At 42.5% G+C, this 26,630-nt stretch overlaps 1 protein-coding gene across 5 annotated transcripts in view; it reads left to right on the top strand.

The window, feature by feature from the left end:
- The window catches only part of dab2ipb (DAB2 interacting protein b), a 175,623-nt gene that overhangs the window by 68,014 nt on the left and 80,979 nt on the right, over window positions 1-26,630 (top strand). For 3 of the 5 annotated variants that reach the window (XM_030085471.1, XM_030085469.1, XM_030085472.1), the window contains one exon: window positions 18,243-18,361. In XM_030085471.1, the coding sequence (XP_029941331.1) occupies window positions 18,243-18,361 (119 nt within the window). The remainder of the gene's footprint in view (window positions 1-18,242; window positions 18,362-26,630) is intronic. The other 2 variants (XM_030085470.1, XM_030085473.1) reach the window with 1 other exon arrangement.

The raw sequence follows: 26,630 nt of genomic DNA, 5'->3' as shown, positions 1-26,630 counted from the left end.
AAGCCCTGGTTACATGACGTTTCAAAACACTTGTTTTTGCATTTGCGTTTCAGAAAAGTTTCTCGTATAAAGTCACATTTCCCCAGTTTACAGGCAAGTGCTCTCATGGTCAGAGTGCTGTGGAAAGTTTTCGCCTCGGAAGCCGTTTTCAAAAAGGTCCATTTTCTGTGGCTCGGTGACTGGATCTACCCTTTTGATCATCTGGAAATCTGACTTTATCTGTCTCATATATGCTCATATTGTATTTTAGGCCAATGAAGCATAATACATTAATTTTTTTTCAAGTATTTTGAAAAAAATGGAGAATCCATTTTCCTGGTTAAATGAATTAATTGTCTTCACGTTGACTCTGAATCATCTTATGAGAATGAGAGCCTCATCATCCAGCCCATTGGTTGCTCTTGACCTCCGCAGGGCTGCAGATTATCTCTCAGCTTGCTGTTTTTTCGTGTTTGGACCTGTGGCTTCAGTGATTTGGTTCAATCTGAATGTTCTCACAGCCTCAGCAGGAAGCTGTTTGCATCCACTTTAGCTGTCGAGCAGAAAACAGCACATGTACGATGTTAACACTTAATCTTGTAAACACGGTGCAGCTTTCAGCTAAGAAAAAGATTCGTAGCTTCACCCAGAAGGTGTCAGAGAGCCAAGGCCTCATATAGGTGCGTTTCTATTGTTGGTGCAGATCATCTTGATGTGTAAATAAGCATACATTGGAAACTTGTTAATATGACAATGTGTCGCTGTTTTCATATATTTGTGCGAAAGTAAAAAACATGTACTGTTTTAGGTTTGAATTACGGCATAAACACCTATTTGATGTGTGAAATCTGGTGTGTTTTACTCCATTCTTTTGTTGTCGAAGGTGTCCTCACGGCATGATTCTGTAACATGATTTCTTAGGTGCATCAACAACACCATAGACGCTGAAATGCTATTTACTTGAATTTTGGCAGAAATAAAGTCATTTTGACCATGTCATTTAACTCCACATCAATCCCCCCTGGACTCTCCTGTTTCCCAGGAAAGCGACTGCATTGCCTTATAGAATATCAGTGTTTCAATACGCGACTGCATTCACATCCGACGTTTCCTCTAACTCGTTGGAATAAGATTTGTGAGGAGAAAACTTCTTTCCAGTAAACACTCCAGTTTGCCTGGAGCAAAGCGATATGATATTACTGAAATGTGTCTCCTATGAGAGGCCCGGCAGCCTCAGAAGAAAAAAAAAAATAGAGCATAAAAGAGTGTTTTTGTTCGCGCTGTATTCGTCAACAGATGTGTGAGTTTATCTGTAGGAAGTTGCTGTGGCCCCCTTTTGACGAGCACGCTGTTTCTGGCGCGGATCACATGGTGGTGGCGTGAGCTCATGTGTTATTGTTTTCTCGGCATGTGTCTGTGTGTGTGCCCGTCTGTGCATTGTTATCAGTGAATGGAAAATCTTATATCAGCTGGGCTCACCCCCGCATCACTCTGGATCTGTTTCCTCTTCTTTGCCAGGGTTGCTGACATTTACATACAAAACTACCGCTTATCTGGGAGGAAGAACAGCGAAGAGACAGGCAGCGAGAAAGAGAGACACATTGTCTGATGGGACTTGTTATGCTCTGTTTTGAAACTCTTGACGCAATCAAGAACTTGGGTCTGAACTGTCGTGTGATTGGAGCCCTGCAATTTTTAATACCAGAAATCATTTCTTTTGTGTCGCAGTGGCGGTTGTACTTTTATGCAACGTGTTTTCCAAAAAATATTATAAAAGATTGGCGCCGTTATCATTTCCACTTTGTGGATCTTTACTGTGGGAGTCAGGACACCTGAAATCAGTGAAGAATTTGCCTCCAGGAGCTTGTTGAGCTAATCGTCACTGCGCACCTCCATTTGTAGGCGACAGACGACAGGCACGGTCTCCCTCTTTTTCCGGTCAGTGTTTCCAGTCGGCTGAAGAATCTCAAAGATCAGACACTTCGCCGGAGCTTCGGCACCGATCCGTTCCACATAGTTACTCATCCCGAACCTTCAGACGCTGCCTGATAACGCTGTGAAGCCCAGCAAGCGAGAAGTCGGCGGACGCTGTGATATGAAATGGGTTTAGCTTCCAGTTATGTCCAGACGTTTGTCAGTTTCTTTCCTCCAAGAAGTACAAAGGGTGTTTGAGTGTCGAGGCATGACCATATAATAGACTTTCGTATCGGGTTTGCTCTACAGCAATCCTCTGTAGGCACGACTACGGAACATGGATTCCATTGGTTGGTTTCTGTGCCGATTGCAAACACATACAATCAATTGTGATTTGTGGCCGGCTGTAGCTCAGCTCATAGAGCAGGTCATCTTTTAATAACAAGGCTGGTGGCTTTTTTTTTTTTTTTTTTTTTTTTTTCTGAAACACAAAGTGACTTTGGGCAATGTGAATCAATGAGTCTAGCCACACATTTCTCCTGTTTCGTCATTCATTCAGCAACACTGGAGAGCGTTGCAGTGAAACCTTTTTCGCGGGTGTAGTGTTATATCGGATTGACAATAAGGTGTTGGATTTGAATGTAACTGATTGTTTAACCCACTTTGAGATTGACGGAGTTGTAAAATCAGGCTTTATCATCAGACTGAGCAATTTTTCATATTACTTTCCCTTCGTGAATGTAGATATGGTGCTTTAGATGGCACCATTTTCAGAGCAAGAAGATATTGTTTGAGCCTTTGATGTCAACTGATCGTCATTCTGAAGCTGAATGATTCCTAGAATACTTTAATTACTATGTAATATACCATTACCATCCATCCTACGCTGTTAGCTGTTGTTGCCAAATACTCAGCAATGTTACAAACTGTTGCTTAAAACTCTAAAGGAGGACTTTGCATTGAAAAGTTTTCTTACAAGTAAGTCAAGGGAAACTTTTCTGTCTCCTTGGAGAGAGAAATATTGGAGGAAAACGAGGTCTCTGAGAAAACAGATGGTATTTTCAAACATAATATTCGGTCTTTTATTTCTTGTTACGTCTTGCTAGGCAGATTCCCCAATCTGCTGAATTAAACAGTCTTTGCTCAGCATCGTACCGTTCAAATAGATATCGCATATCAAACTTTAAGTTTACAGTACAAAGTGTGATATATTACACTGCCTGGCGGGATGTTTATGGACAATTTGTGGGATTTTTCTTTTCTCATCATCCAAATCTGCAGGTTATGCAGTTGCAGGTAAAAAAAAAAATCTTTTCTGCCTTTGAACTCAGTTTCCTCTGACAGACTTGTAGTTTCACTCGATAGTTTCCAAAATGTCATCTAAACACCACCTGCTGCCCACGACATGTTGCCTCATCATCCTTCAAGATGACATTTAAGAAAGAAGGAGCCATACTTTGTTGAAATGACTTTCCTGTATTTAACCCGTCATGTTCATAGTTAAAGCTCAACTACATGACCAGTGGAGGCCAGAGAGGTGGTGGGGTCAAAGTTCAATGGGATTTGAACCTGTAGTCTTCCAATCTCAAGCCCTTTCCTCCACCCTTCAGGTCACCACGGCCAAATTATTGTTCTCCAAGATTTTAGGATGCATTTCTTTAAGAAAGCCTTTGTATAGAAATATATAGATACATGATCCCGCACCTGTTGATAGATGACAAATTCCCTCACATTTTCTTTGTTTATGGGTTTAATAACGTCAGTTTTCAGCAGTTTTAGATCCCATCCATACAGAGATGACTTCACTTTTATGCACACCAGTTTTTTTCCTTGGTTGGATCTTTTGGTGCTGAGTTTGTGATTGTTGTACCAACATGTTGTCACATGTTTTAGTTTTTTTCTTGGATTTCTCTGTCCATGCAAATGGAAAACGGACTGCGTGACCATAATTGCCATTGTGGTGCGGCTGTGGCTTGGCTGGTGGAGTGGTTGTAGCAGGTTAGATTCCCCACCTCCCGCTGTTCACATGTCGAAGTGTTTCTCAAGAAGACCCTGAGTCCCAGTGGATGGATCGAGTTCCTTCATTGGCAGCCGCCTCCATTGGTGTGGTGTGTGTGAATGTGTGTGTGTGAATGGGTTTAACAGTGCAAAGCGCTTCGGCGGCTGCTCAAGCTGTGGGAAAGTTTCACATGTGTTCTTCGTGTTTTCTGTTTTTGGTGTATTTCTTTGGCAGCATTGCTGGTTTAAATACTGGGTGTTTTTATGGTTTCATGTGGACAGATTAATTTCTCTGCACAATCTTGTTTGTGAGTGAAACTTTTTATGAGTAGAAACAATTTTGTGTGACTACTGGCAAGAGCAACGTCGACTAAACCGTCGGCAGATGGATGTTGTATTTTAGTGAACTTTAAAGAAACAATGTGTTGAAGATGTTGACACTCAAACCTGAAGGCCTTGGTTATAATCTGGGCCATGACCTTTCTTTGTAGAATTTGCTTGTTTCTCCTGTGTATGTGTGAGAAAAGTATACTTTTTTGTTAAATTGGTCATTATGAATTTTTCTGCTGGAGCTTTATCATGTACCATGCAAGTAGACAAAGTCATTGTATAAGATTAATGTTTAAAGGGGACTGTGGATTTAGGCCGTATACATCCAAGACAGGTTTCCAGTATATCTTCATCGTGAGGTGAGAGTGGTAACCGCTGCAGCACAGTGCAGGAAATTACTTGAACAAATTATGCAAAAAAAAGACGAAGCATTGCTTTAAAGAGGGCTGCAGGAATTGGCACCAAAACTCGTCTCACTGTGGAAAAACAGTGAGAAGAATTGCTGCGAGATGAGGGTAGCAGCCACAGTTTGGAGGACATGTCAGGTCAAGTTAAAGTTTGCAGATCTTTGTAAAACTTGGTATCAGATGCAGTCTCTCAGCGGACCGTGTGGGTCCTCATCAGCAGAGGAGGCAGTGTTTTCTAAAACAAGCCGGAAAATACAGAGAGAGCAACCGCAGAAACTATAGAAGATGGATTCATGGGGCACAAAAAGGCAATTAACTAACGATAAATTAGACTGTACACATTAAGTTAAAGAAAGCAATAAGTTGGAGCAGAATAGAGATAATGCGAGAGCAGCAGCCATTAAAAGGTGACGTTTCTAATTTCTCCTCCGCTTTAAATACACATACGTCGACAGATGTGGGTCTTCGCCGCTCTGCGACTGTTCCGGCGAGAGCAGCAGCCGTAATCACAGCAGCAACAGAGGCACAAGCAACAACTGCATCAAAGTGTGAAATATCACAACAGTAAAGAGAGAAACGACTGCCAGTAGCTCGCAAGAAAAGTGTTTGAACCACTCAATAACAACTCAATAATGCATTACCTCTGACAGTTATAGCTCGTAATCATATTCTCAACGGGTTATCACCGAGAAACACTTTTGATCTGTGCCGCTGTGTCACTGCGTCGATGTTATGAGGCTGTTTATGGCGTCGCCAGTCTCTGCGTTTGCGCGTGGGAGTCCGCTGATGGGGAAGCGAGGACAAAATTCAGCTGATTGAGAGGAAACCTGTCCGGAGCAACACGCGTGACTCACTTTCCGCCCTCGGCGTCACATTTACACCTTCAACAATACTTTAAAGCGACCCGCGCCCACGGTGTGTATCCTGAAGTGTTTGATCAATTTTAGATACTCAGGTAATGGGGAGCAAACGATGCCAGCTTCAGACCTTAATTCATTGCCAGAGGAACTTTTTTTTTTTTTAATTTTTCCAACAGATTAGCCCTTTGATGTGTTCTTGCAGTTTGTTCCTGAGCATCTGAGATTAAAGTCACGTTTTAGTGAAACAAGAACTTCACTAATAATCACAGGCAGCCTCATTCTTTGATCATTTCCACCTAATTTTCTGCTCTTTGGTACCATCAGGCCAAGGGGCTGCAGAGTATAGGAGATAAAACAGTAGAAATTAACATGAAGTTTCCGCTTACTTTGCCAGTTTCATATTAATGGATGAAACCTGATAATGGAGCCAATTTGGATTCCGGGTCGTATATTAGGAAAGAAAAGATGCGAAACAGAGGGAAGAGACGGCGGGTGTCGTAATAAAGAAGCGAGGAGAAGCCACCAGAACTTCACATCATCTCGATGTTTAACCCGAGATTACTTTCCAATCCCAGTCGCATTTACTGCAGTCTGTGTCCCCGTCTCCGTCTTTTCCTTCCTCGCAGCCGAGCGACTCATGGAGATGGGCCAGATGACGCAGTGCTTCTCAGCCCCCAAAAGAGTCCAATAACAGGGAGACAGGTGCAGAGTAATCCCCCTAATCCATAGATATCAACTCAGATTACAAACCAGAGCCAGGGTGCAGTTTTGGAGGAATAGCTAGAGGTCTATAGAAGATCATAGCCATAACTCACCCTAAACTGCCTGTCAACATGCAGCAGAATGCGTGCCATACTAACCTCAGTCGAATCCCTCTGCAGTAAGATGTTAAAATAACACATACATTAGTGGCGAAGTCAGCAAATGTGCATCAAAGAGTAATCAATAAGTATGGAAAAGTTAGGAATTTATGGGAAAATATTAATTATATTAAAAGCCAACGATGCACACGCAGCTAAATGTTATATTTGATGCAAAACTGCATGAACACAACACATCAAATGTTAAAGTTTGGCATTTTCTTAGGATAAAAAGTTGGGACAGGGGCCCACCAAATATTTTGATTAAAGGAAGTTGTTAATCATTGAAAAACGTCAAGAAATATTAAAGTAGAGTCATTGTTTTACAATTTTTTTCAAAAACCTGAGCTGCCATGATTTTACATTATTTATTATATGCAGAATGGATTGATCTCTGAATGTAAAGGACAAGAATAAAAATGAAGGATAAGTCAGATTCTCAGGTCAGTACGTTATCTGTGGACACACTTTGCCAATGCAATCATATGCAAAGATGAAAATACCTGCAGGTTTTTTTTTTTAAAATGTAAACATAAATACACACATCCAAAGCAGCCCAGCTAATAAAATGTTAGTTTGCGTATTATCAAATGATATTGAAAAATTGAAATCTTGAAGGAAGGCAGTAAAAAACAGTCGTATTTACCAATGAGAATATAGAATTAAATAACCTGTCCAGGGTTTAATTTGCTTTTAATTATATCAGCTTCATTTTTTATCTAAGTTAGGCTTCATTGGAAAATATTGTGAGTTTAGATGCAGCATTATTGTCTGTTTATTACACAGATTATACATTTCTAACAATAATCCGGAGGACAAGCGATGTATTGGCATTATTTAAGAAAAGCAGTTGTGAGATTATATCAACTTTATGTACAATTTTGACAACTTGAAAATCGGCTCTCATCTATCATCTGGTAATGTTATCAATGGAGACGGAGTGTGCTGGGGGGGTTGCTTCTTATCTGTGTGTCTGCAGCTCGTTGCTGTTATTGAGGCTAATAGGATCTGGATTTGCTGGAATGCTGCTGCTGCTTGTCGCCCTCTGCACAAACACAAACTTCCTCCTTCTGCGCCCCACTTCTCCTCTTCCTCCTCCTCCTCCTCCTCCTCCTCCTCCTCCGTCTTCCCATAACAAACTGCAGACAAAGGCATGCATGTGCCAAACTAAACATGAAGCAGAGCTTTCGGACCCTCTGTGGACATCGCTTCAGCACGGCTGCATAGAAAGTTCTTACGCCTGTGGAAAGCAAATGTGCTTCAAGTCAGCGTTGCCGATTGAAGTCTGTAATTCGACGCCGCTGTTAGAGTGACACCGATCGAGCAGATGGAGTTCAGTTTGGAGGTGCACACTTTGATGCTGCATTAATCTCTGTATCATCAGGCCGGTGGTCGCTGCCAGTGCAGGGAGTGTCGGCTGTAGGCTGAAATAATTCTCCTTCACCCCCCTCGTGTCCGCGGAGTCGCTCCGAGGAGACGGAGCAGCACCTCTTTATCACCCCATCATCTCCGCGCTGAGCAAATACAGCATCGAGGAGGTCAAAAGTCCAGCGCTGTCCTCGCAGCTCAGCGTTAACACATTACAGCCCCTGTGTACACACACACACACATACACACACACACACCGTTTCCCCGTCGTTCCACTCCGCTCTCCTCGTCTGTGCCACACACCAGCGCATGTTTCAGGAGAAGCCATAAAGCTTGACAGTACAAAGCCGTGCCTGTGCTACGGTGTGTGCTCGGGTGGGCCTCAGCTCTGACCTCCATCACGAGAATCGCTGTCCGGCTGGGACTCGGTTACACCACTAAGGACACTTGCAGACAAGATGGATTAAAAAAAGAAAAAAATCTTGTGAGCCCATCGGTTTGTGATTGACATTAATTTGTAGTTTATATTCCAAAGACAGATGGAGGGTTTTTTTTTTCTTTCTTTCTTTCTTTTGCGGCTCAATCTGCCAGTCAAGGCAAGTTCTAGTTGTCTTGTGCTTGTGGAGGGAAAAAGTGAAAAGTGATGTATTTGTGAAGGAAGCGGGATGAGAGGCAGGGTGGACCGAGAGAAGATAGTCATCCAGGTAGAGAGAGCGCAGTAAACACTGCCTGACAGCCTGTGATTCTGACTACACTGTGTGTGTGTGTGTGTGTGTGTGTGTGTCTGTGTGTGTGTGTGTGTGTGTGTGTGTGTGTGTGTGATTTCTCCACTCCTTTTCCCTCCTGTCATAACAGAAGAACTCTGCATTCTCTGCGGAGGCTACTTCTCAGTCCTCTGGGTATCGACTGCTTAAGATGCCAACTCATGCAGCGGTTGATAACAGAATCCTGTACTCCAACTTCTCAGACGCTCGCAGTGTGAGCACACGTAGATTTTTTTATTTTTTATATTACTCAAATATAATGCAAACATAATAAAATCACTTCTGTAAACACTTTATCAGCGGGAAGCCATATTCTTAATTCTTTCAAACAGTGATGAGTACCTGAGAATCACACGAGAAAAAAACAAGACTTTCCAATTGATTTTATTCTCAATAAATGTTGCATATTGAATGAATCCGTTAACTATTGTGACTTTAAAGACTGTCAAGTAAAATAAAACCACTGAATTGAACTTTCCACTATAAAGTGCCTGCACCGTTTTCACCGCCTCCCCACTTCCCCCGCCTCCATCGGGTTTTATTACATGTTTTTACCTCTCTGGTTTGGTCTTACCGTCATGTCTCTTGTACTTATTTAACGTTGCCGCAACAGGAAGCTGTTTGATGCTTCTAACAAGCCTAGAAAGCCTTTTTAGCCGTTACCACACAAGGCAGACACCAGGCTGGAACACATAGCGGAGCAATTATCTAAAGAAGGCTTCATATTTCTTCTTTTGAGTCTAAAGAGAGCGAGTATTGGACTGGTGTTTGTCAGTTGACTAAAAAGAATTACTATAAGTCTCTGTGTTTACAGAATGTGGTTTTATGAAGTTGCCAAGCCCTCATGTAGGTTGAAAGTTGAGATTTTTAGCTCTTTCGTTTGATCCTGAGGGCTTAAACCGATCAGGTAATGCACCAGTTATTAAAAATCCTAAGCCGTCAATAAGGTTGAATAGGTTAAATTATTTATTTATTTATTTATTTATTTATTTATTTATTTAATGTCTGTCTAGAATGTAATAATAACAGATTCAGATTAACTTCTATTTCAGTTTAATTATATTACATTGTGCCATATACAGCATGGTGATTCAAAGCCATTTTTACAGAGAAAAACTTAATAATTCCATATGAGCAGGCACAGGAAACGGTGCAAAGGGAAAAATGAATACAACCAATACTGCAAAACCTGCCAATCATCTCATTACTTTGGCCATTGTAAATGTAAAAAAAAAAGCCAATAATATTATAACTTGTCAATAGGAATTGTGTGAAAGGATATGTGAGCCATAAAAATATTTTGGAGTAGCATGTGAAAAAATCTCTCACAATTGTAAGAATTATACTAATACATCAGTGGGGCTGCAGTTCAGGGAAATTAATATTAGTTTTTTGCAGCTTTTTGTGCAGTTTATCACAAATCTGCTTAGTGGATAACAGACTTGTCATATTCAGCCATTGAGAAAACATAATTCGCAGCACTGTCTTTCAATTAGGGTTGAAAAAAACATATATATTTTGCTCTGCCATTACACTTTTGGCAAGTTATTACATTATTGGCTTTATCAAATTGTAAATGGTCAAAGCATATACATTCCTGGCAGGTGATACATTACAGGTTGCTCAGCACTGGCGGCGTTGACTGTTCATTACTCCTCAACGTGTTTGTTTGTCAAAGCGTTCACGGGCGAAAACGCTGAACCTCCAAGCTGCTTGCAGCGTTGTGTTTGCACGACGGCTTTCACTCTTGGTGCTCGGGTGCGTGCAGGATTGTACGAGGCAATGGGGGAATGAGACGGACCCATTAAAGACGGCGACTCGCGATGCGATTCCTGCCATCCCAGATGAGACCGTAATTTGAGTTTCACCGCTGCCTTCTTACTGCTGCTGCAAGCTGCAGTTCCGACCAGCGAGTAGAAATGCTGCAGAAGGTCACATGCAATGAGCAATACTTTTCAGTGCTGGATCACATCTGCGCTCTTCATCTTTTTTACTGGCTACTTGCCAAGGCTAATTGAACAACTTCTCCCGTTTTGGTTTGGTTAGCTATATTTACTTCCTGACTGCACTGTGCGTGATTAACACAGCTGTAGTGTTCTTCCTGCATACTCAGGTCTGCTGTTGCGATTGTCACCTTCGATTCACTGGAGAGCGACGCCACGCCGTCAAATTTACTGCGGAAATAAGCTTAAAAACTCCAAATAAGACATCTCTGCATGCATCACAGGTTGATTCTCCAGTCAGCATACTAAATGTCCTACCATATGTTTTTGGAGCAAGCAATGAATGCAAAAAAAAAACAACATTGGCTGAGACGAGCAATGCATGTTTCAAAATGCATGCAGCACGATTCCATAAAAGCGCCATTGATATGCATATCACGTCAGAAGTGCGAAATAAAGAAATCCAGCCGCCCCGGTTCAGCAGAAGCATTGCTGACACCAGTACAGGGAGGAGACGCTTACTTCTCTTTTTCTTGTCACTCTCATTTGGAGGCAGTTTCAAAAAAAAAAACTGTGAAAACTGCATCTCTCCTACAGCAACCTCTGTGAATTTCATCTTTCATCACCGAGCCACTTAGCACAACTAGCTCCTTGAGAGATAAGAGATCATGAAAAAAAAAAAAAAAAAACATCACTTCAGGCAACATGAATGATGTGTGCTTAAAAAGTCGTCTGTTATTTTCGTTGCGGCGCCGCTGCAGGCCTGCAGAAAACACTCATCACCGTCGTCGTTTCTCCCTCTCTGGATGATCGGCCCGATGCTATCGGCGGCCCGTCTGACAGCATTTGTGACACATTGCCACCTGCCCGGCTTGCTGCGCTGTGTTTCTGGCACGCGCCGATCGGGTTTTTTACACTCAGTCCTGTCTGTTGTGCTTCGATTTCAGCCCACATGGGAGGACTTGAATATCACAGTTTGCTCTCAGAAGTGGGAGAAGCTGTGAATTCTGCATAATGGGCCTCATCCGTGGCCGCTCTGCAAAGCGAAACATCCTGTGCCGGTGAAGTGTGAGAGCATGGAGCTGGTCCCGATCGCTGAATCGAGCCCGTCTGGTTAGGAAATGCAGAGGAAATGTGGAATCTGACCTGCATTACTGCAATTTAATGGAAGGAAGGAAATGGTGGGGAAGGGAGGCAGCCTTCAGATAAATAGACAGGTCGAAACTTTTAAACAATCCTAATCAGCGATTCGTCATCGCTGCAATCGGCACAACCTGTACCGCTCCTGTCTTTGTTACCGAGGCCAGGATTCTCATGCAGCACACACACGCACACACACACACACACACACGTCACAGAGTGGAGGCGATCATCATGTAGTCCGCGGTGCTTTAACCCCCTGAGGCTGCAGACCCCGGGGCCGCTTCAACCAACTGTGAGCAGGCCCGGAGGACGGCGAAATCAAGACAGAGCGCTTTTATTTATGGTAGACGGCGGCGGAGGGCGGGGGCAGGAGTTTGGAGGCGATGCGTGCCGTTGGAGGGCCACGAGGAGACGGAGACGGATGAGGAGAGGGTTTGATTTGATTTGATGTAGGAGGTGAGGGCGCCGCCGCGCAGCACAGGAGCCGAGGCAGAGGTTGGACTAAAGCATTAATCCAAAAACACACGGGAGGAAGAAAGTGAACTGATGAAGCGGGGAAGAGGACGGTAAAGAGCATGATTAACACGGAGGGCTGGAAGATGAAGCGCAGAAGAGGGATTGATTGTGAAACATAACACCTCACCATTCCAAGAATACATGATGAGACGCGTCTGAACGAAGGTGAGGATAAAGTCATCATGTTGACCAATAAAGTTAAAACTGTGTTGAAAGTTGAGAATGAGAACACAGTGAAAACACTGGGGATCGAAACATGTTTAAAGTGTGAAAATATTTAACGAACAAAGTTAAAAAAAAATGATAAAGTGACCTTTGGCGAATGAAGTTATATGATACGTGTGTGTGTGTGTGTGTTTTATCCTTTCGTTTTAAATGAGAGGCATCTCGATGCATGTCAATGGTTGTCGTCAGCTGAAGCTGTCATGTCATTGGAGATGCATTTAAATGTTACCTTTTATGACACTGGCTGCCTCCCAAACCCAAAATCTTTTGACTTCACTCTTGAAATGCAGACTTCTTCCTCTTCCTCTCCCTTGTGGCCTTCAAATGCTAATCTATAGAATAATACAGAATATGCTCGTCTGACCTTCAGATTTAGCAGTGCAAGCATGACTCACTTTTCCGGTTTGCAGCCGTCGAACTCTCTCTCTCTGATTTCAGTACAAACGTGTTGTTGTTTTCTTCTCCTCTGCGCTCACAAACAGCTCCTGACTCCAAATAGCTTGAATAAACAACAGTTACAGGGACCCATTAAAAATGAGAAGTGTTAACAATCCCAGACCGGCCACCGCATGTGCTACAAAAAGACTCTTTCATGATCTTCATTGGTTGGAATTTGTGTTTTAATTGAAGTTTTATTGACTGCGACTGTCTGTTTGCTGTCGGCTGGGGGCGAATCGGAGTCTCACACACACACACACACACACACACACACACACACACACACACACAGAAGTTATAGCGGAGCCGAGTTTTCCATGCGTCTGTGGAGGTGCATTAGATATATTGCGCGCAGATGTCGACAACATGTGGAAGCGTGAATTGCGATTTCACGCGGCAATTAGCCGGCGAGCTAAGTGATGTGTGTTTGCGTGTGTGTGTGTGTTTATGTGTGAACTCCCCCCCTTGTAGGTCTGGTAACAGCCAGCTGCGCACAAGTGAGGAGATTTCCGTTATGAAATTCCAAAGGCTGGAGGGCTGAATTTATTGAAGATTAGCACAGACCCTCACATCGCTGCCTGAATTCAGTCTGCGCTGATGATTACCTTAATCAACCCGGTGTGCTCTCCGAGGGTTTTCACTTTTAAAAAAAAAAAAAAGGATGAAATGCACTTCTTCATCTCATGGCAGCAGAAATTTGCGCACCGCTCTGTTTGTTTGTTATGATGGGGGAAGTAAGGCAGGGAAGTGATTTCTGTAAATGTTTCAGCGTGACTGAAGATTGAGGCGGCTTCCTCGTGCCCACATCCCCAAAACAGCCCGACTTTTTCTTTCCAGAATCAGAAACGTTTTCAGCACCATTTTGTTCTTTTTTTTTTTGTTTACTTTACACAAAAATAAAAACAGATGAAATGGATGGCATGCATGTGAAAATGACAAGGATTCAAGGATAAACATCCTCTCTGTTCCACTTTCACCTGAAGAGTTGTTATATAATATGTGTGTACAGAAAAAAGACAATTTTAAGGGCATTGGCAGAATAACAAAAGCTTATCAGATTCATCGTTATCCAGAATATGTCTCCAAAGCTTTTCTAAATATGTTGTTTGCTGTATTTAGTATATATTCCACATTTTTTCATATACACACATTTTCTATGTGAAAGATTTCAGTCATTTGTTTGGCACTTGAACCATTTAAAAGACTATGCCTTTTTTGCCTTTTTTAACATCCGTTTCAAAGAAGTTAATGGTGATTGTATAATTCCATCATTAAATATCGTGGTAAACATTGAAACTGGTGCTGAGAAATCATTAATTCTTCCAAAATTTTCATCTAATTGATGCTTTCAGCTCGAAAATGTGCTGAAGAACAACATTGTACATATCAAACAAGTGCAAGTTTCCAACCACATATTTCATTCACTTAGTAGATGATATTAAGAATCTTACTTTTTCCTCGACACATTCTTAAATTAGTCAGATATTGGCACCTCATAGCATCCAGCTCACCTTTTACTAAAAATCCAGACAGAAATATGAAACATTTTGCAAACATTCCAAAGCTGAAAATGGTGAAATATGTGCGATTTTGGCCATTTCGATGCCTTTTAATGCACTTTACCGTGTATAAATGGCACATAAAACCAGATTTAAAGAATTTAAGTATGAGTGAATAACTCCTGGAGAATAACGTTGCTGCGGATGTATAAAGTGGTCGAAGGAATTCCTTATGCCTTCTCTCCAAGCCTGCAGGTTTCGTGCACAAAGACGACCACTGTGGGTCCTTTGAAAGAACCTTGTGGGAAATCTATTTTCTGGCTTCATGTAGGTGTTAAGCTTAAGGCAAAAACTGAATATATGCATGAATGGCATTGTGGGTTTCTACGTTTTTACAACATGCACTGAAATACAAGTGTTTTTACATGTTTCTGTTATGATTGTTAGTGTTTCTAAGCCTTTTGTGTTTGTAGTCATCATTTATAATAGACATAACCTTCACTGAATTGATCCTTTGTTTTTTTTCCACTATATGAAAATAAATCTGCAATGCTCTCTGTATCCTGACATCTTTAAATCAGCAGTCTGAACTACACTTGCCCCTCTGTGAAATCAAACCATATGAACGAGCCTCTGCTCCTCTCGTGCACCATCGGGCCTTGGCTGCCCGTGACCCTGTGGCCAGTTCGCTGCTTTTCCTTCCTCCTCTGATTGATATTGGCCGCCGTAGCTCGGGAAAACCCCAGAAGAGCTGCAGTTTTAAATTCAGCCCCAGTAATACTTGCTCAAATCTTTAATCTTATCCCTTGTTCTTGCTTCAAACACCAACTTTTCAATGTAGTTTTCTATTGATGTATCCCCCTCTCTATCAGATGCCATTAAAAAAAGATAACCAGTGGTAATAAGCTCCCGTATCAGTGGTTTTAATGTTCTGGCTGGTTGGTGTGGTATTTGTTAAATGAGCTTCATGCTCATGTCTCCTCACTAACTGCACATTTCTGGGCTTAACGTGTCTCTGCGGCATTACAAACTAAGCTAGTTTAAAATCAAATCCTCCTTCGCAGAGCAGTGGATCCCCACTCAGGGGATCCAGAGACGGGTCCGGATTTTCAATTACGGAGATTTTAAGGACGTCTGCTCAGTGTCGGCCCGCGTTATGTTTGTCTGCTCTCTGCTGCCGCAGACTGTGTTTATGTGTGCGCCGGGGCCGGGGAATTGTGTGGGCCGAGCGGCGAGCCGGGGCTCCGCTCAGCGGGGGGCGCGATGCCTCCGTTCGTTCTTCAATTACAGCGCGCCGAGCACTAATACAGTCAAGCAGCCTGTTAAACTGCAGACAGCTAATTTAGCACGGCTCAGCTTGACAAGCTAAAAGGAAGGACGGCGCCGACAAACAGAACTCGGGCTTGTTAGAGACGCTCCAAATGCAAATGCATCAGACACGTCAGAACCGCGGCTCAGATGTGTTTTTTCTGATGGTGTCGTCATACATTCGTGCAGGAATTGAGCTTATTTTATTATTTGAAGTAGCTGCAATCATCGATCACTAATTCGTACAGTTCAGTATAGTTCACAGACGTTCAGTATGCAATATTGCCGTAGGTGTTTCATATAGACACACCTGTTAACATAGTGCAGCACTGACTCAAACTTAAACCTCTCAAGGTGTCTCAAGCCAAACTGAGGCTTATTACTTTTCTAACGGCTGTTGTACCGAATCACATTATATTATACGAGCGTCCCCAATAAAATGGATGGCTTTCATCTTATAATTTGTTTTTCTTAACCTTAAAGAGATTCGAGAGAGGTTTGTGGCCCATATCTGCAGATCTAGATGATTAGATTAGCAGTCTGTAGGGAGTCTCCTTGTAAAATGGCCAGTGCTCTCACTCCAAATCATGGACTGCAGTGTGTGTGTGTGTGTGTATGTGTGCAGTTTTATTCCTATTAGAGTCACACAGTGCATTTAGATCTAATGTCATTAGTTTCCAATGTTCCAGATAGTTAGAGGGCTCATTTAGATGATCCAACATGGCCTGAGTGATGCCCTGACCCCTCGCGTTACACAAAGCCCTCCAAATGAGATAATGTTATATCATCATATCTGCCCTACTTATACATGTTTTCCACTCTGTCGGTTCTTCTGACAAGTTTCCAGCGCTCTGCAGACACTAAATTAACTTCTTTTTTTTTTTTCAGAGCTACTGTTGTCAAGTTGAAATGAGGGCCTGTGCCTGAAGTTGTAACTCGTGGATGACTTTTCTATTTATCTTTTCGCGGCCGTGCGAGTCCCCGGACTGGTTTGCACGTTGTCTGCTCTGTAACTATGTCCCAGCAGTCAGACGATGATCGCTGTGTGAAATCTGCGAGGACTTGCATGGTTGGCATCAGTCGCATTCCTCCCGGACATGTCCAGATCTGCTGCCTCTGCACACGCGGCGCGGTCTCCTCCGAAGCGTTTGCAGTCGTCTGACAGCACGCCGTTCCCCGTTTCGCCATCGATCCAGCAGATTACAAAGACGGGTCTGATACACAAAGAGCGCACGTGGAAAAATCGACTTATTGAACGCAACAAAACTCCTGCTGTCGAACATTTGATGGAGAAAAAAATGGCTGTAAGCCTCCCACATCTTATGTGTATCTATAAACAAGTCATAGTTTAAATGTAAAAGTTTCACTGGAGTGAAAACATTGGCTCTCAGCAGAGCGGGCGCCGAGTTTTGAAGTGAACCCAGGTCAGTCTAATCCAAGTTCCCGCTGCACCCCCGACCTCCACAGTCTGATTTCCACCATGCTGCCGGTGTCAAAAGGTCCGGCGTTGCAGCTCAGTTTGACGTTCTGTCGAGGTTATGTTTGTTTGCAGTTTGTGTGTTTCCCTCGTGTGTTTGTGTCGGTTTGTCTTCGCCCTCCGGTTTCTTCAGACAGGGTTGCAAACGGTGGGTCAAGTGAATTGGGACTTTCAAGAGTGATAACTTGCTGACAACCAATAACAGGCTCCGCTCTGTATAGGAGGAAAATTGCCGGGTGGACCACTCCGGCGGAATATCGACTGGAAGCGCTGAATTCTTCACATTGTTTGAGTTAGATAAGCAGATCAATTCTGCTCTCATGTTGGTATGCTAAATATGAAGGTGGAGCGAGTGAGCTTTAATAGGTAAACGAGTAACACCAGAAAATGAGCTTTGTACGAAGCAACGTTTCTTCCCTGGGGAGCCTGTAGGGTGGTGGAATGGCAGGAAAAACCTGATGGAGGGGGGAATGCCTTCCCTTTTTTGTAGAAGAAATAATGTAAAACAGAAATAGTGGAGATGAGATTTGTACAAGTGAAAATAATTTAAATGCAAAACAGATATAGCTTGAAAATAAACTTAAGTGTAAATCAGTCAGTAATGAAAGATGGAAAGGACATATAGAGACAGCTAATAGCGATAACTTGCGAAAAAACATCAGGAACCTTTAACAACTAACTGCTCATTGGTTCATTGAGAAACTTTAATTTCCACCACATATAAACTGTCAAGTTGCATTTTAGCTGAAATGTTTATTTTTCTACTATTGTTCTTTGTACAAGGTCCAACTATTGTGTACCATTCAACCACGCCTGGCAGACGGAATCAGCCAAACTGCTGATGAAACCGTCAGAAAGTCAGCAGGTTGTGTTGAGTTTAATTGTGGCTGGACCTCCTGGAGCCACTTTACATGAAGTGACGCGATTGTTCAGGGCCGGTCTGCAAACCACTGTGAAGCACGAGGGGGGCGCTCCTTCTTTCCCTCGTGTCCCACGTATAGAGAGGCATTTTAACTAGTATGACAGTACAACAGATGTAAAGAAGTGAATTCTTCGAAGAATAACGTGCACGATAGATATTTCAATGATGGGATGAAAAAGAAATCGACCCAATAGAAGCTGGAGTAAATTGTGTTCAAGAGGAAGAAGTACGTTAGTATTTGGTTGTATGTGAGCCCTGAACCAAACTGACTTTGACACCTCTGATCTGCAGAGTCTCCTCCGGAGAGGACAGGACGCCGCCGCAGCATGCCGGGGTCCGCAGACAAGGCCACGCCCACCATGGAGCCCACGTCCACCGCCGCCACGCCGTTCCGAGTCACCGTGAGTACTGTGAGTGTGTCTCTGTTTGTCTTCTCTATTTGTTTTTGTCCTCCTCAGTCTCTCGTCTTCGAAGGCTTATCACTTGTTTTTTTTTTTTTTTTTTTTTTTTTTGAAGAGGCTGGTCTGGAGTCCAGATGGACCCACGCCAATCTGAAACTCATTTACTTCAAATGTTGAAATGGGCCCTTTGATGTTTGCCGTCTACACATCGCACGTCTACAAATTCTGGGTTTATATTCAGAGCACTATCCCCCATTGCCCTCTTACATCCTGTGTGATTTTTTTTTTTTCCTATTGAATTTCACAGGCAGAGCTCATTCTACACACACACACACACACACACACACACACACACACACCAATGTCATTCACCCACTCAGAGCCCCCACCGCCGCTCGTCTGTCAGACACAGGGGCGAAAAACAAATGCGGATCCGTCTTTTGGCTGTCATCTCTCTTAATTCCACTCTGCTTTCCGTCATGTTTAATTCATTAGATAAACAGTCGGTTAATAAAGCACAAAATTTCTGGATGAGTCATCAATTTAAAGATAATTAGCAATTAGCTGTGTATGTTTCCATTAATAAACAATGAGCGGGGAGACGCCGATCCGGAGGTGAACTGTAAACACTTGAAGTCGGGCCAGCGGGGGCCACCAGCACTCAGCACTTAGCCTCTCATAAATAATCCGCCAACTTTGTGTAAACTTCATCCTTTCGTAACAGCTTAGCAGACACACTAATGACTTAAATTAAAGGCTACAAGATAATACGCTCTGGGAGCTGACAACTTTTTACATATGCACCTCTTCCTGTTTCTTTTTTTTCCTTTATCATCAGTGAATTTAAGCACATCTTTCTTTTTTCTTGCTAAGAAGGTGGTGATCTGTCAGTAGAGGAGGGAAGGGTTTCATTTCAAGGGATTTGTAAAAACATAAGAAACACAGTATGGCAAAAAAGAAATCTAACAGAGTTTATCCAGTAGTGTTGAACCACCTGCAGGGTGAGAATTAACTGAACCAAAATAGCTCAGTCCTGATTTTTGGAGTGGCACGTCTCTGTAACAGATGTATTCACACCTCCAGGTATCAGGACTGTCGATGAGATCCCAGGATATGTCGGGCTCAAATGAACTACTTTATAATAGTTGTTGAAGGAAATCACGACTTAACTTTATGGAGGTTCGTGAAGACAAATGTCTTTGTCAACTTTGACTTTTCGTCCATTTTCTCAAAGATGAGAATTTTTGTTTTTAATTTCCACCTGGGAAGCTGTTTTCGAAGAGTTGTGTTTTCAGTGGCTCCGAGCACTCTTGTTATGTTTTTTTATTTTCACTTGTTGTGTAAATGGGGCCTCAGTTAGAAGCCTTTAACCTGAACAGAGTTAAGTCTGTCCAGGTTATGGATACCGAGCTGTGGTATTTTCTTAGATCGAGCTGGATCAAAGTGTCAAACCATGTCAAATTGGCTCCAGCAGCAGCAGTTGTTCCCAGCAGGTTATTATTCCAAACGCTCCAGATGAATATGGTTCCACATGGCTCCACTTTGTTCCAGTTGATTGACCGGATGTTCAAATGCTGCTCTCTCTATCTCCCAACTTCACATCACTGTTTTACTCAAACTGCCTGACGTAAAGCAGCATTGATCATGAATTAAACCCTAATATTTCTGGTACTGATAGTTCATTTCGATTTTCACATTTATCTGACTAATAAAGTTCATGTATACTAGACAGCAAGATTTTTTTTTTTACTGTTGGGATTTTCTGTTGCTGAATTTTATTTGTCCAAAATGAGTCTAACTTGTTTCTGCTTTTCTTTTCTTTTTCCACCCTAGTGGTTGTAATATTTTGTATTTCCTTGAGATCACTGTGAAATCTCAATTTAGTTGTGCCACTGAAGATGATTTGCAGAAAATTGGAGGTTTTAAGCACAAAAAAAATGTCGACGTATCTCTCTTTTCATTCACAAAACATGAATCAAGTCCTTGAGACGTTTGATATAAGCAGGACTGAATTAACACAAAGAGAGAAGCAGAAGAGGATAGAAGAGGAGTGTGTGGAGACAGAAGGGGTCAGGTGGAAGGGTTACTTATTGATTAAGTGTCTCTTGAGCGGCTCTTTCGCTCTCTAGAGGGAAGAAGTTTGGAGCCGCTCTGCAGCAAAGTGATTCCGTCTCCGTCACATGACCACTTCACTCGCGTCTCTGCTGCCATTAATAAGCAACTCTTGCACAAAGACAAGTAATCCTCCCAAGTAAGGTATGGATGTTTGAGCGACCTGAGCACTTTTCATTGTACTGCCACCTTCTGGCCAGTTCAGGTGTCACAACAAAAGTTATCCCTGCAGCAACTTCTTGAACAGCTTTGGACACGTTCAAAAGGTTTTTGGCGAACTCCTGCTTAAATTAACGGGAATGTTTCAACCGTGATTAATAGATGAGAGAGAATTGAAGAGGTTTAGTAAGTTCAGTGTAGGTTGGGACACAGTCAGGTACACAGTGTTGTTTTTCACTCATCTTCTCCTGCGTCTCCCACTTTTAGCAGTGACAAACCACCCCGCACTTTTCTTCCTCTGGTGAAAAGAGTTGTGGTGACATCTAAAGTACCCCTCCTAGGCCTTGAGCTAAATCTGTCAAAATGTTTTTCTCTCATGTTCTTTGTAGAAACCGGGCTCAGTGTCTCTGCACACACACACACACATATAAATGCATCCTCGAGTTCTTCTAAGAAAAAAAAAAAAGAAAAAAAAAAAACAATTTCCCACCAACGGGCACGGACAAAATCTCTTCAAAGCCTAATCTTCCACAGCCAATTCAAAAATAGCAGAAGATTTCAAACATTAAATCTAAAAGTTACAACTTAGTACTTTCTGCCACCCAGCGCTCGCTTTAAAGAGCGAGACAAACAAACCTTATCAAAGTCTGTCACGTCCACATCCCTCCGATTGCCGGCTGGATTGATTCTCCACTGCGACTTAGCTCCCTGTCCAATCTAGCCCGGCCTCCCATCTCCCCGCAGATAATAGCGGGGGGTCTAAATGGACAGGTATGGCCCTTGTTTTCATCAGGGTGTGCTCGAGAGGGGTTGATGTGGAAGCAGGGAACACCCCCGCTGATTGTCCAGGCTCTGATTCTATCAGGCGCATTAAGGGGAGCGTGGGACTGGCACGCCGAGGGGAACGGCATTAACTTGTTGCATGCATTTTCTTCAGTTTCAAAAGCACGCTGACGTAACTGTACTGAGGTCTTTGTGCTGATTTATTGAACTCACGCTGGCCGAGATATCAATCAGCTACTGAGACACTCAAGCTGTAAACAAGGCGACAAAGTAAATGTGAATGCATCCTTTTCAGAGACAAACAATTCCCCGTGGACCCGGGACAATAAACCGGCGCGCATGGGTTATGGAGAATGCACATTGAATCAGATTATTCCATCCCCTCATTCCCCTTAGCTGTCAGCCGAAGAAATGTGGAATAATTAAAGAGCTCATCAGAATTCACAGTAACACGGTGACACTGTAATGTCCCTGGTGAGGTTGCATTGGCGGCGATAGCCTTATCTTGTTTCTGTGGGCATGGGGGGGGGGGGGGGGGGGGGGGGGGGGGCAGCACAACGCAAAGTGAAATGTAAAGAGACAGACGTGAAGCCCCGAACAAAGCATCATAGCGCCAGAAATTAATTTAAAAGCAGAAAGCAAAGATCTCAGCAATATTTACATCCTCTACTCAATTTAGTTTTCATTCAGGCATTGATAATTAGAGGTTTTTATCCAATTAAGTTCCTGAAAAATGCTTTCCCTTGAGGCATGGAGTTATTTATTCGTCACTTCTTCCGTACATCTCAGTCTTCATATTGTTTTCCACAAAAACACAAAAAAAGTGGTAGTTTTTCCATCCTGAAATTATTGACAAAACCAAAAAAACCCATCTGATTAGTGGTTGTGCAGCAATCTCGCCGTCAGACAAACCCCCATGCTGCACACAAATATCAAAAACTTTCTCTAAACTTTGTATTCATCCACTTTGCTGATAGTGAGGCTGTGAAGTTTGCATGTTTTCCCTGTGTGTTCCATCATTTCCTTTCAGAGTCCAAATGTTTTTACTAACTGCCCGAGTGATCAAAGGATTATGGAAACGACATGACTTGTGAACAGGAACCAGAAACCCTGCAGAAACCCACACATGCACAGGGAGAACATGCAAACTCCACACAGAAAGACCTCCAGGCCTGGAAAAAGGAGCTTCAGATGGCTTTTGTCAAGAGTTTGAGGCAAGAAATGATAAACCCCTCCAGGCCATATCACTGGGGACAGAAACACTCATTTTCACTCTTTCAAACCTGTTTAATTGATTTTTTTTTATTAGACATGCGTAACCAACAGCTTGTGCTGCCCTCTGCTGGATGTAATAATTAACAACCACACCAAGGTTACGAACACTGAATAGAAACATGTTTTGGCATTTACTCATTGTGCTGCCTGCTCAATTAGGGCTGCAGATAAGAGTTATTTGTGTTGTCGACTAATCTAGCAATTATTCTTTCGATTAGTCACGATTATCTTCTCTGTTCTCTGTGCTCCGTGATGATACAGTGGCTCTGGAGTGTCGGCGTTTAAGGTTTTCATGCATGGCCGTAGTGCTACCATTGAATGAGAGCTAAAATAAAGCAAAAATAAAAAAATAATAAGAAATTAAAAACAGCGGAATAAACCATATTTGATCAGTTTTTCGCTCCAGCTGCATCCTGATTCTCTCTCTGCAGCAGCTCTTCCTCCGCCCGCGACCTTGTCACTCGTTTGCTGTACTTTCTCTTCACTTTCCTCCTCATTTAGTTTCATTCTGTTGCTTCTCCTATCAACTCATGCTCTGCCACCTCCACACTCTGCTCCACTTTTTCCATTTATCCTGCTCCTATAGCTCATCCCTCCCTGGCAGGCACCAACTGTCATTTTCTCCTTTTTTTTTTTTTTTTTGACTGGTCTCACCTCTATTTCTGTCCTCTCTCTCTCTCTTTTTTAAAAACCAGCTCTCCCTTTTTTTTTCTCTCCCCTCCTGAATTTTTCCCTTGCCCTCTCAATCATCTCCTACGAAGAGGTGCTGAAGGCGAATTAAATGCTAACATTTTCGCGGCGCTCCCGCTGCGTCCCGTCTCCCCCGGTGGGGTTTAATCGGATGCTAATATCAGTCACTCGTGTTCTTCAGACTGATTGTGAGTGTGAAAATAGCTCGTTCATATCTGCTGACCCTTCGCCTGTCCAATAATCGGACGGCTGAATAATAGAGCAGTGTGTGTGTGTGTGTCTTTTTTTTTTTTTAATGTCACACTCTTGTCCACAGAGAGAGAGTGAAATGGAGAGAAAGGATACAGACAATTCCAAGAAATGATGGGTTTGTGTATCTTCCCTCTCTCTCTTGATTCTCCGCTCATCAAAGTTCATCCATCAGCAAAAAGTGGAAAAAAGAGTAGCTTCCAATCAATCCACATCGCCTACACGGACGTTTTTTTTTTTTTTCTCCTTCTTCTCCTTCTTCTTCCTTTGACTTATTTCTGTGAATCTGTAAAAGAGAAGCTTTCTAATTTGCAAGCTGTGACACACACACACTCTCCAGAGGCTACAGGGGAGTAAACATGAAACGGGGGGCTGGATTGTGAACGCTGATGTGTGGAAACCAGGAAATGTGCATGTCAGTGTTTGTGCGTCTGAGCGCTGCATCATTGATTTTTCTCCCTCCGCCGACGTATTTCTCCGCCAAGGAGTCGGCATCTTTCAAAGCCCTCGTCATGTCGGCGAAGGAGCCGCGGGTGACGCTAAAACACACTCCCGCATAACCGAGTCTGACTCATATCTGTCATTGTTTAGAGTGGCGACTATATAATTCAACCACGTACGCACGTAAACCGCATGCCCACACACACACACGCGCACACATTCATCCCCGCGTATGGAATGAATTATGCATCCGTACGGCTAATACTTAAGAGAGGAAGGGGGAGTTTGATGCAGAAAGAGGCCCTGTCAAGAGCATTAGCGCGTGTCGCTCACTAACGGCAGTGACTCAGCCCCGTTCATTTAGCTAATAGCTCCTGTGCACGGCTCACCGGTGGCAGGTAGCAATAGTAACCCATTTACTGCCCACTTCTCTGGAAGTTCTGTGTCAGATTTTCTCTGAATTAGGAGTAATTCATTGAACCAGAAAGTTCGATCATTAACGATCATGCACACAATGTGATGTACAGGGTGCGATCTATCAGTGAAGGAATCTATTATCCCCGTCTAATCAACACATCCGCCCGCGGATGAGTTATTGTTGTCGCAGGTTGGAGAAAATCAATGTTGCACTCACAGTGATTGAAGTTTCTTCACCAGACTTGACAAAATACATCAAACTATTGTATCCAAGTAAAACAAAGTTAAAAAATATTGAAAGTGAAAAATCACATGATGATTAATTCTCTTGTTTGACATGATGTTGCATGCTGTTGTGTTTTTTTTAAACACAAATGCAAAACCTCTGTTTTCGCCTGAACTGTCATGTATGATTTTGTATTTAGCAGTGATCCTTTAGCAGTGAAAAGCACTAAAAATGTACCTTTGTTACGGTTTAAATTTGTAAATGGAAGTCATGTTTGGGAATCCGTCATACTTATCATATTTATAGCATATTCCTAATTTAATTGAATCTCTTTTATCAGTTAATTGTAGTTAAGTGAATCTCTGTCCTATTAGTTACATTCCCTCTAATAGAAAATATTATTTTAAACACTGGTTGCTTCACAAATCACACCCTGCTCGGATATTTCGTAATTTTAACTGTATGTACATTTATGGTAATTACCATGCTGATTTGTGTGAGCTTAATAATTCTGTTACAGTGCCTTAATGAGCTGCAGATGGTGTGAACATGTTTAATTTCATGTGGAACAACTTTATAAAGTCCTGTTTCTTAAGCTTGTGTTCTAATTTGCATTCTTGATCTACTCTTAATGGCACTTCGACTGTCGCTGCACAGCACTGTAATGAGAATCAATTGCAATGATTGGGAAGGGCACTTCCGCATCAGACCTACTGCAATGCATCAAAATATGCAAGAACTGCAGTGTATGAATATTATTGCCCTCTTGAGTGTCATTTCTCCCTGTGTTGGTTTATATTCTTGCCTTTTTTTTTTCTTATGCAGACTTTCAGACGGTGGCCTTGTTGGCTTTGAGCACTCTGCTCTCAAACGGGATGTTCAGAGTCCCCATTTTCCCGTCGCACATGCACAAATACTTGAAAATACTTCAACCGATTGAATCGGGTTTCAAAATGAATTTGCATAGCCATAATAAATATGACTGTTTTCTCCATGACTGCCTCAAAGATGACTGTTTGGGTATTTAAAGATAACATAACATAATCCTGAACTACAAGGACCCTCGGAGTGAGAGTGAGGGCGAAACCAGCCCACCCTTCGCCAAAGAAAGTTTCTTTAAACTTAAATAGCTGCTGTGCTGATTTGTTTCAGTAAGTGAAGAGGCCATAATGTGACACAGACACAGAGCTGAACAGACAGCATCGATTCTTGGGCATTGTAGAGGAGAGAAAAGCTAATCTAGAGCGAGTGAAATAAGGTGAACCTCAAAGCATCGCAGACTGAGGCGCCGCTCAAATGAGAACATAAAACTTTCAGTGTGTTTTCAGTGTCTGTTTACATGAAAACGGTACTCGGAGCCACTGAAAACACTATTTTTTTCTTTGGGAAATGTGCAACTTGTGCAACAAAGCAGCGTATTTATCTGCATGAGATGATTCTCATTTTTATACCTTATCCAAGCAAAACATGCTACAGTTTGTCTTTTTGCGTTCTTGCAGGAAGTCAGGGTCAATTTCCTTTGAGTACGAAGAGAAAATGATGCCGTTCTGTTTGCAGTGGTGAGACTTTATTAAAAATGCTGCCACTTTACTCAACAAACAAGTCGAGCTCTAAAGGTAAAAATATTTCCAAAGGTTTGAAAGTCACAAAATGATGCAATTTGAAATGTATTTTTAATGGCTGTCCGTGTCCTTAAAAATTAGATGCATGCTACTATTAAAATGAAACTGGATTATCTCTTTCCTCAGGACACATTTAAAATCATGTGCAGATGATTTCTGAACATCCTGGTTTTTCACCTGTTTGATCCTGCATTTCCCATGATGCAACGCTTAGTTATTTCCCCCCCTTTTTCTGGTGAATCATCATATCTTTCAAACGCCACTGATACATAATGACTTTTATGAATCTGTTTTCGCCATGCTC

This window comes from Salarias fasciatus, assembly GCF_902148845.1.
Source record: "Salarias fasciatus chromosome 7 unlocalized genomic scaffold, fSalaFa1.1 super_scaffold_4, whole genome shotgun sequence".
NCBI classification, from domain to species: domain Eukaryota; kingdom Metazoa; phylum Chordata; class Actinopteri; order Blenniiformes; family Blenniidae; genus Salarias; species Salarias fasciatus.
The sequence above is the reverse complement of the archived record's forward strand: the minus strand, read 5'-3'. Positions and strand labels throughout refer to the sequence as shown.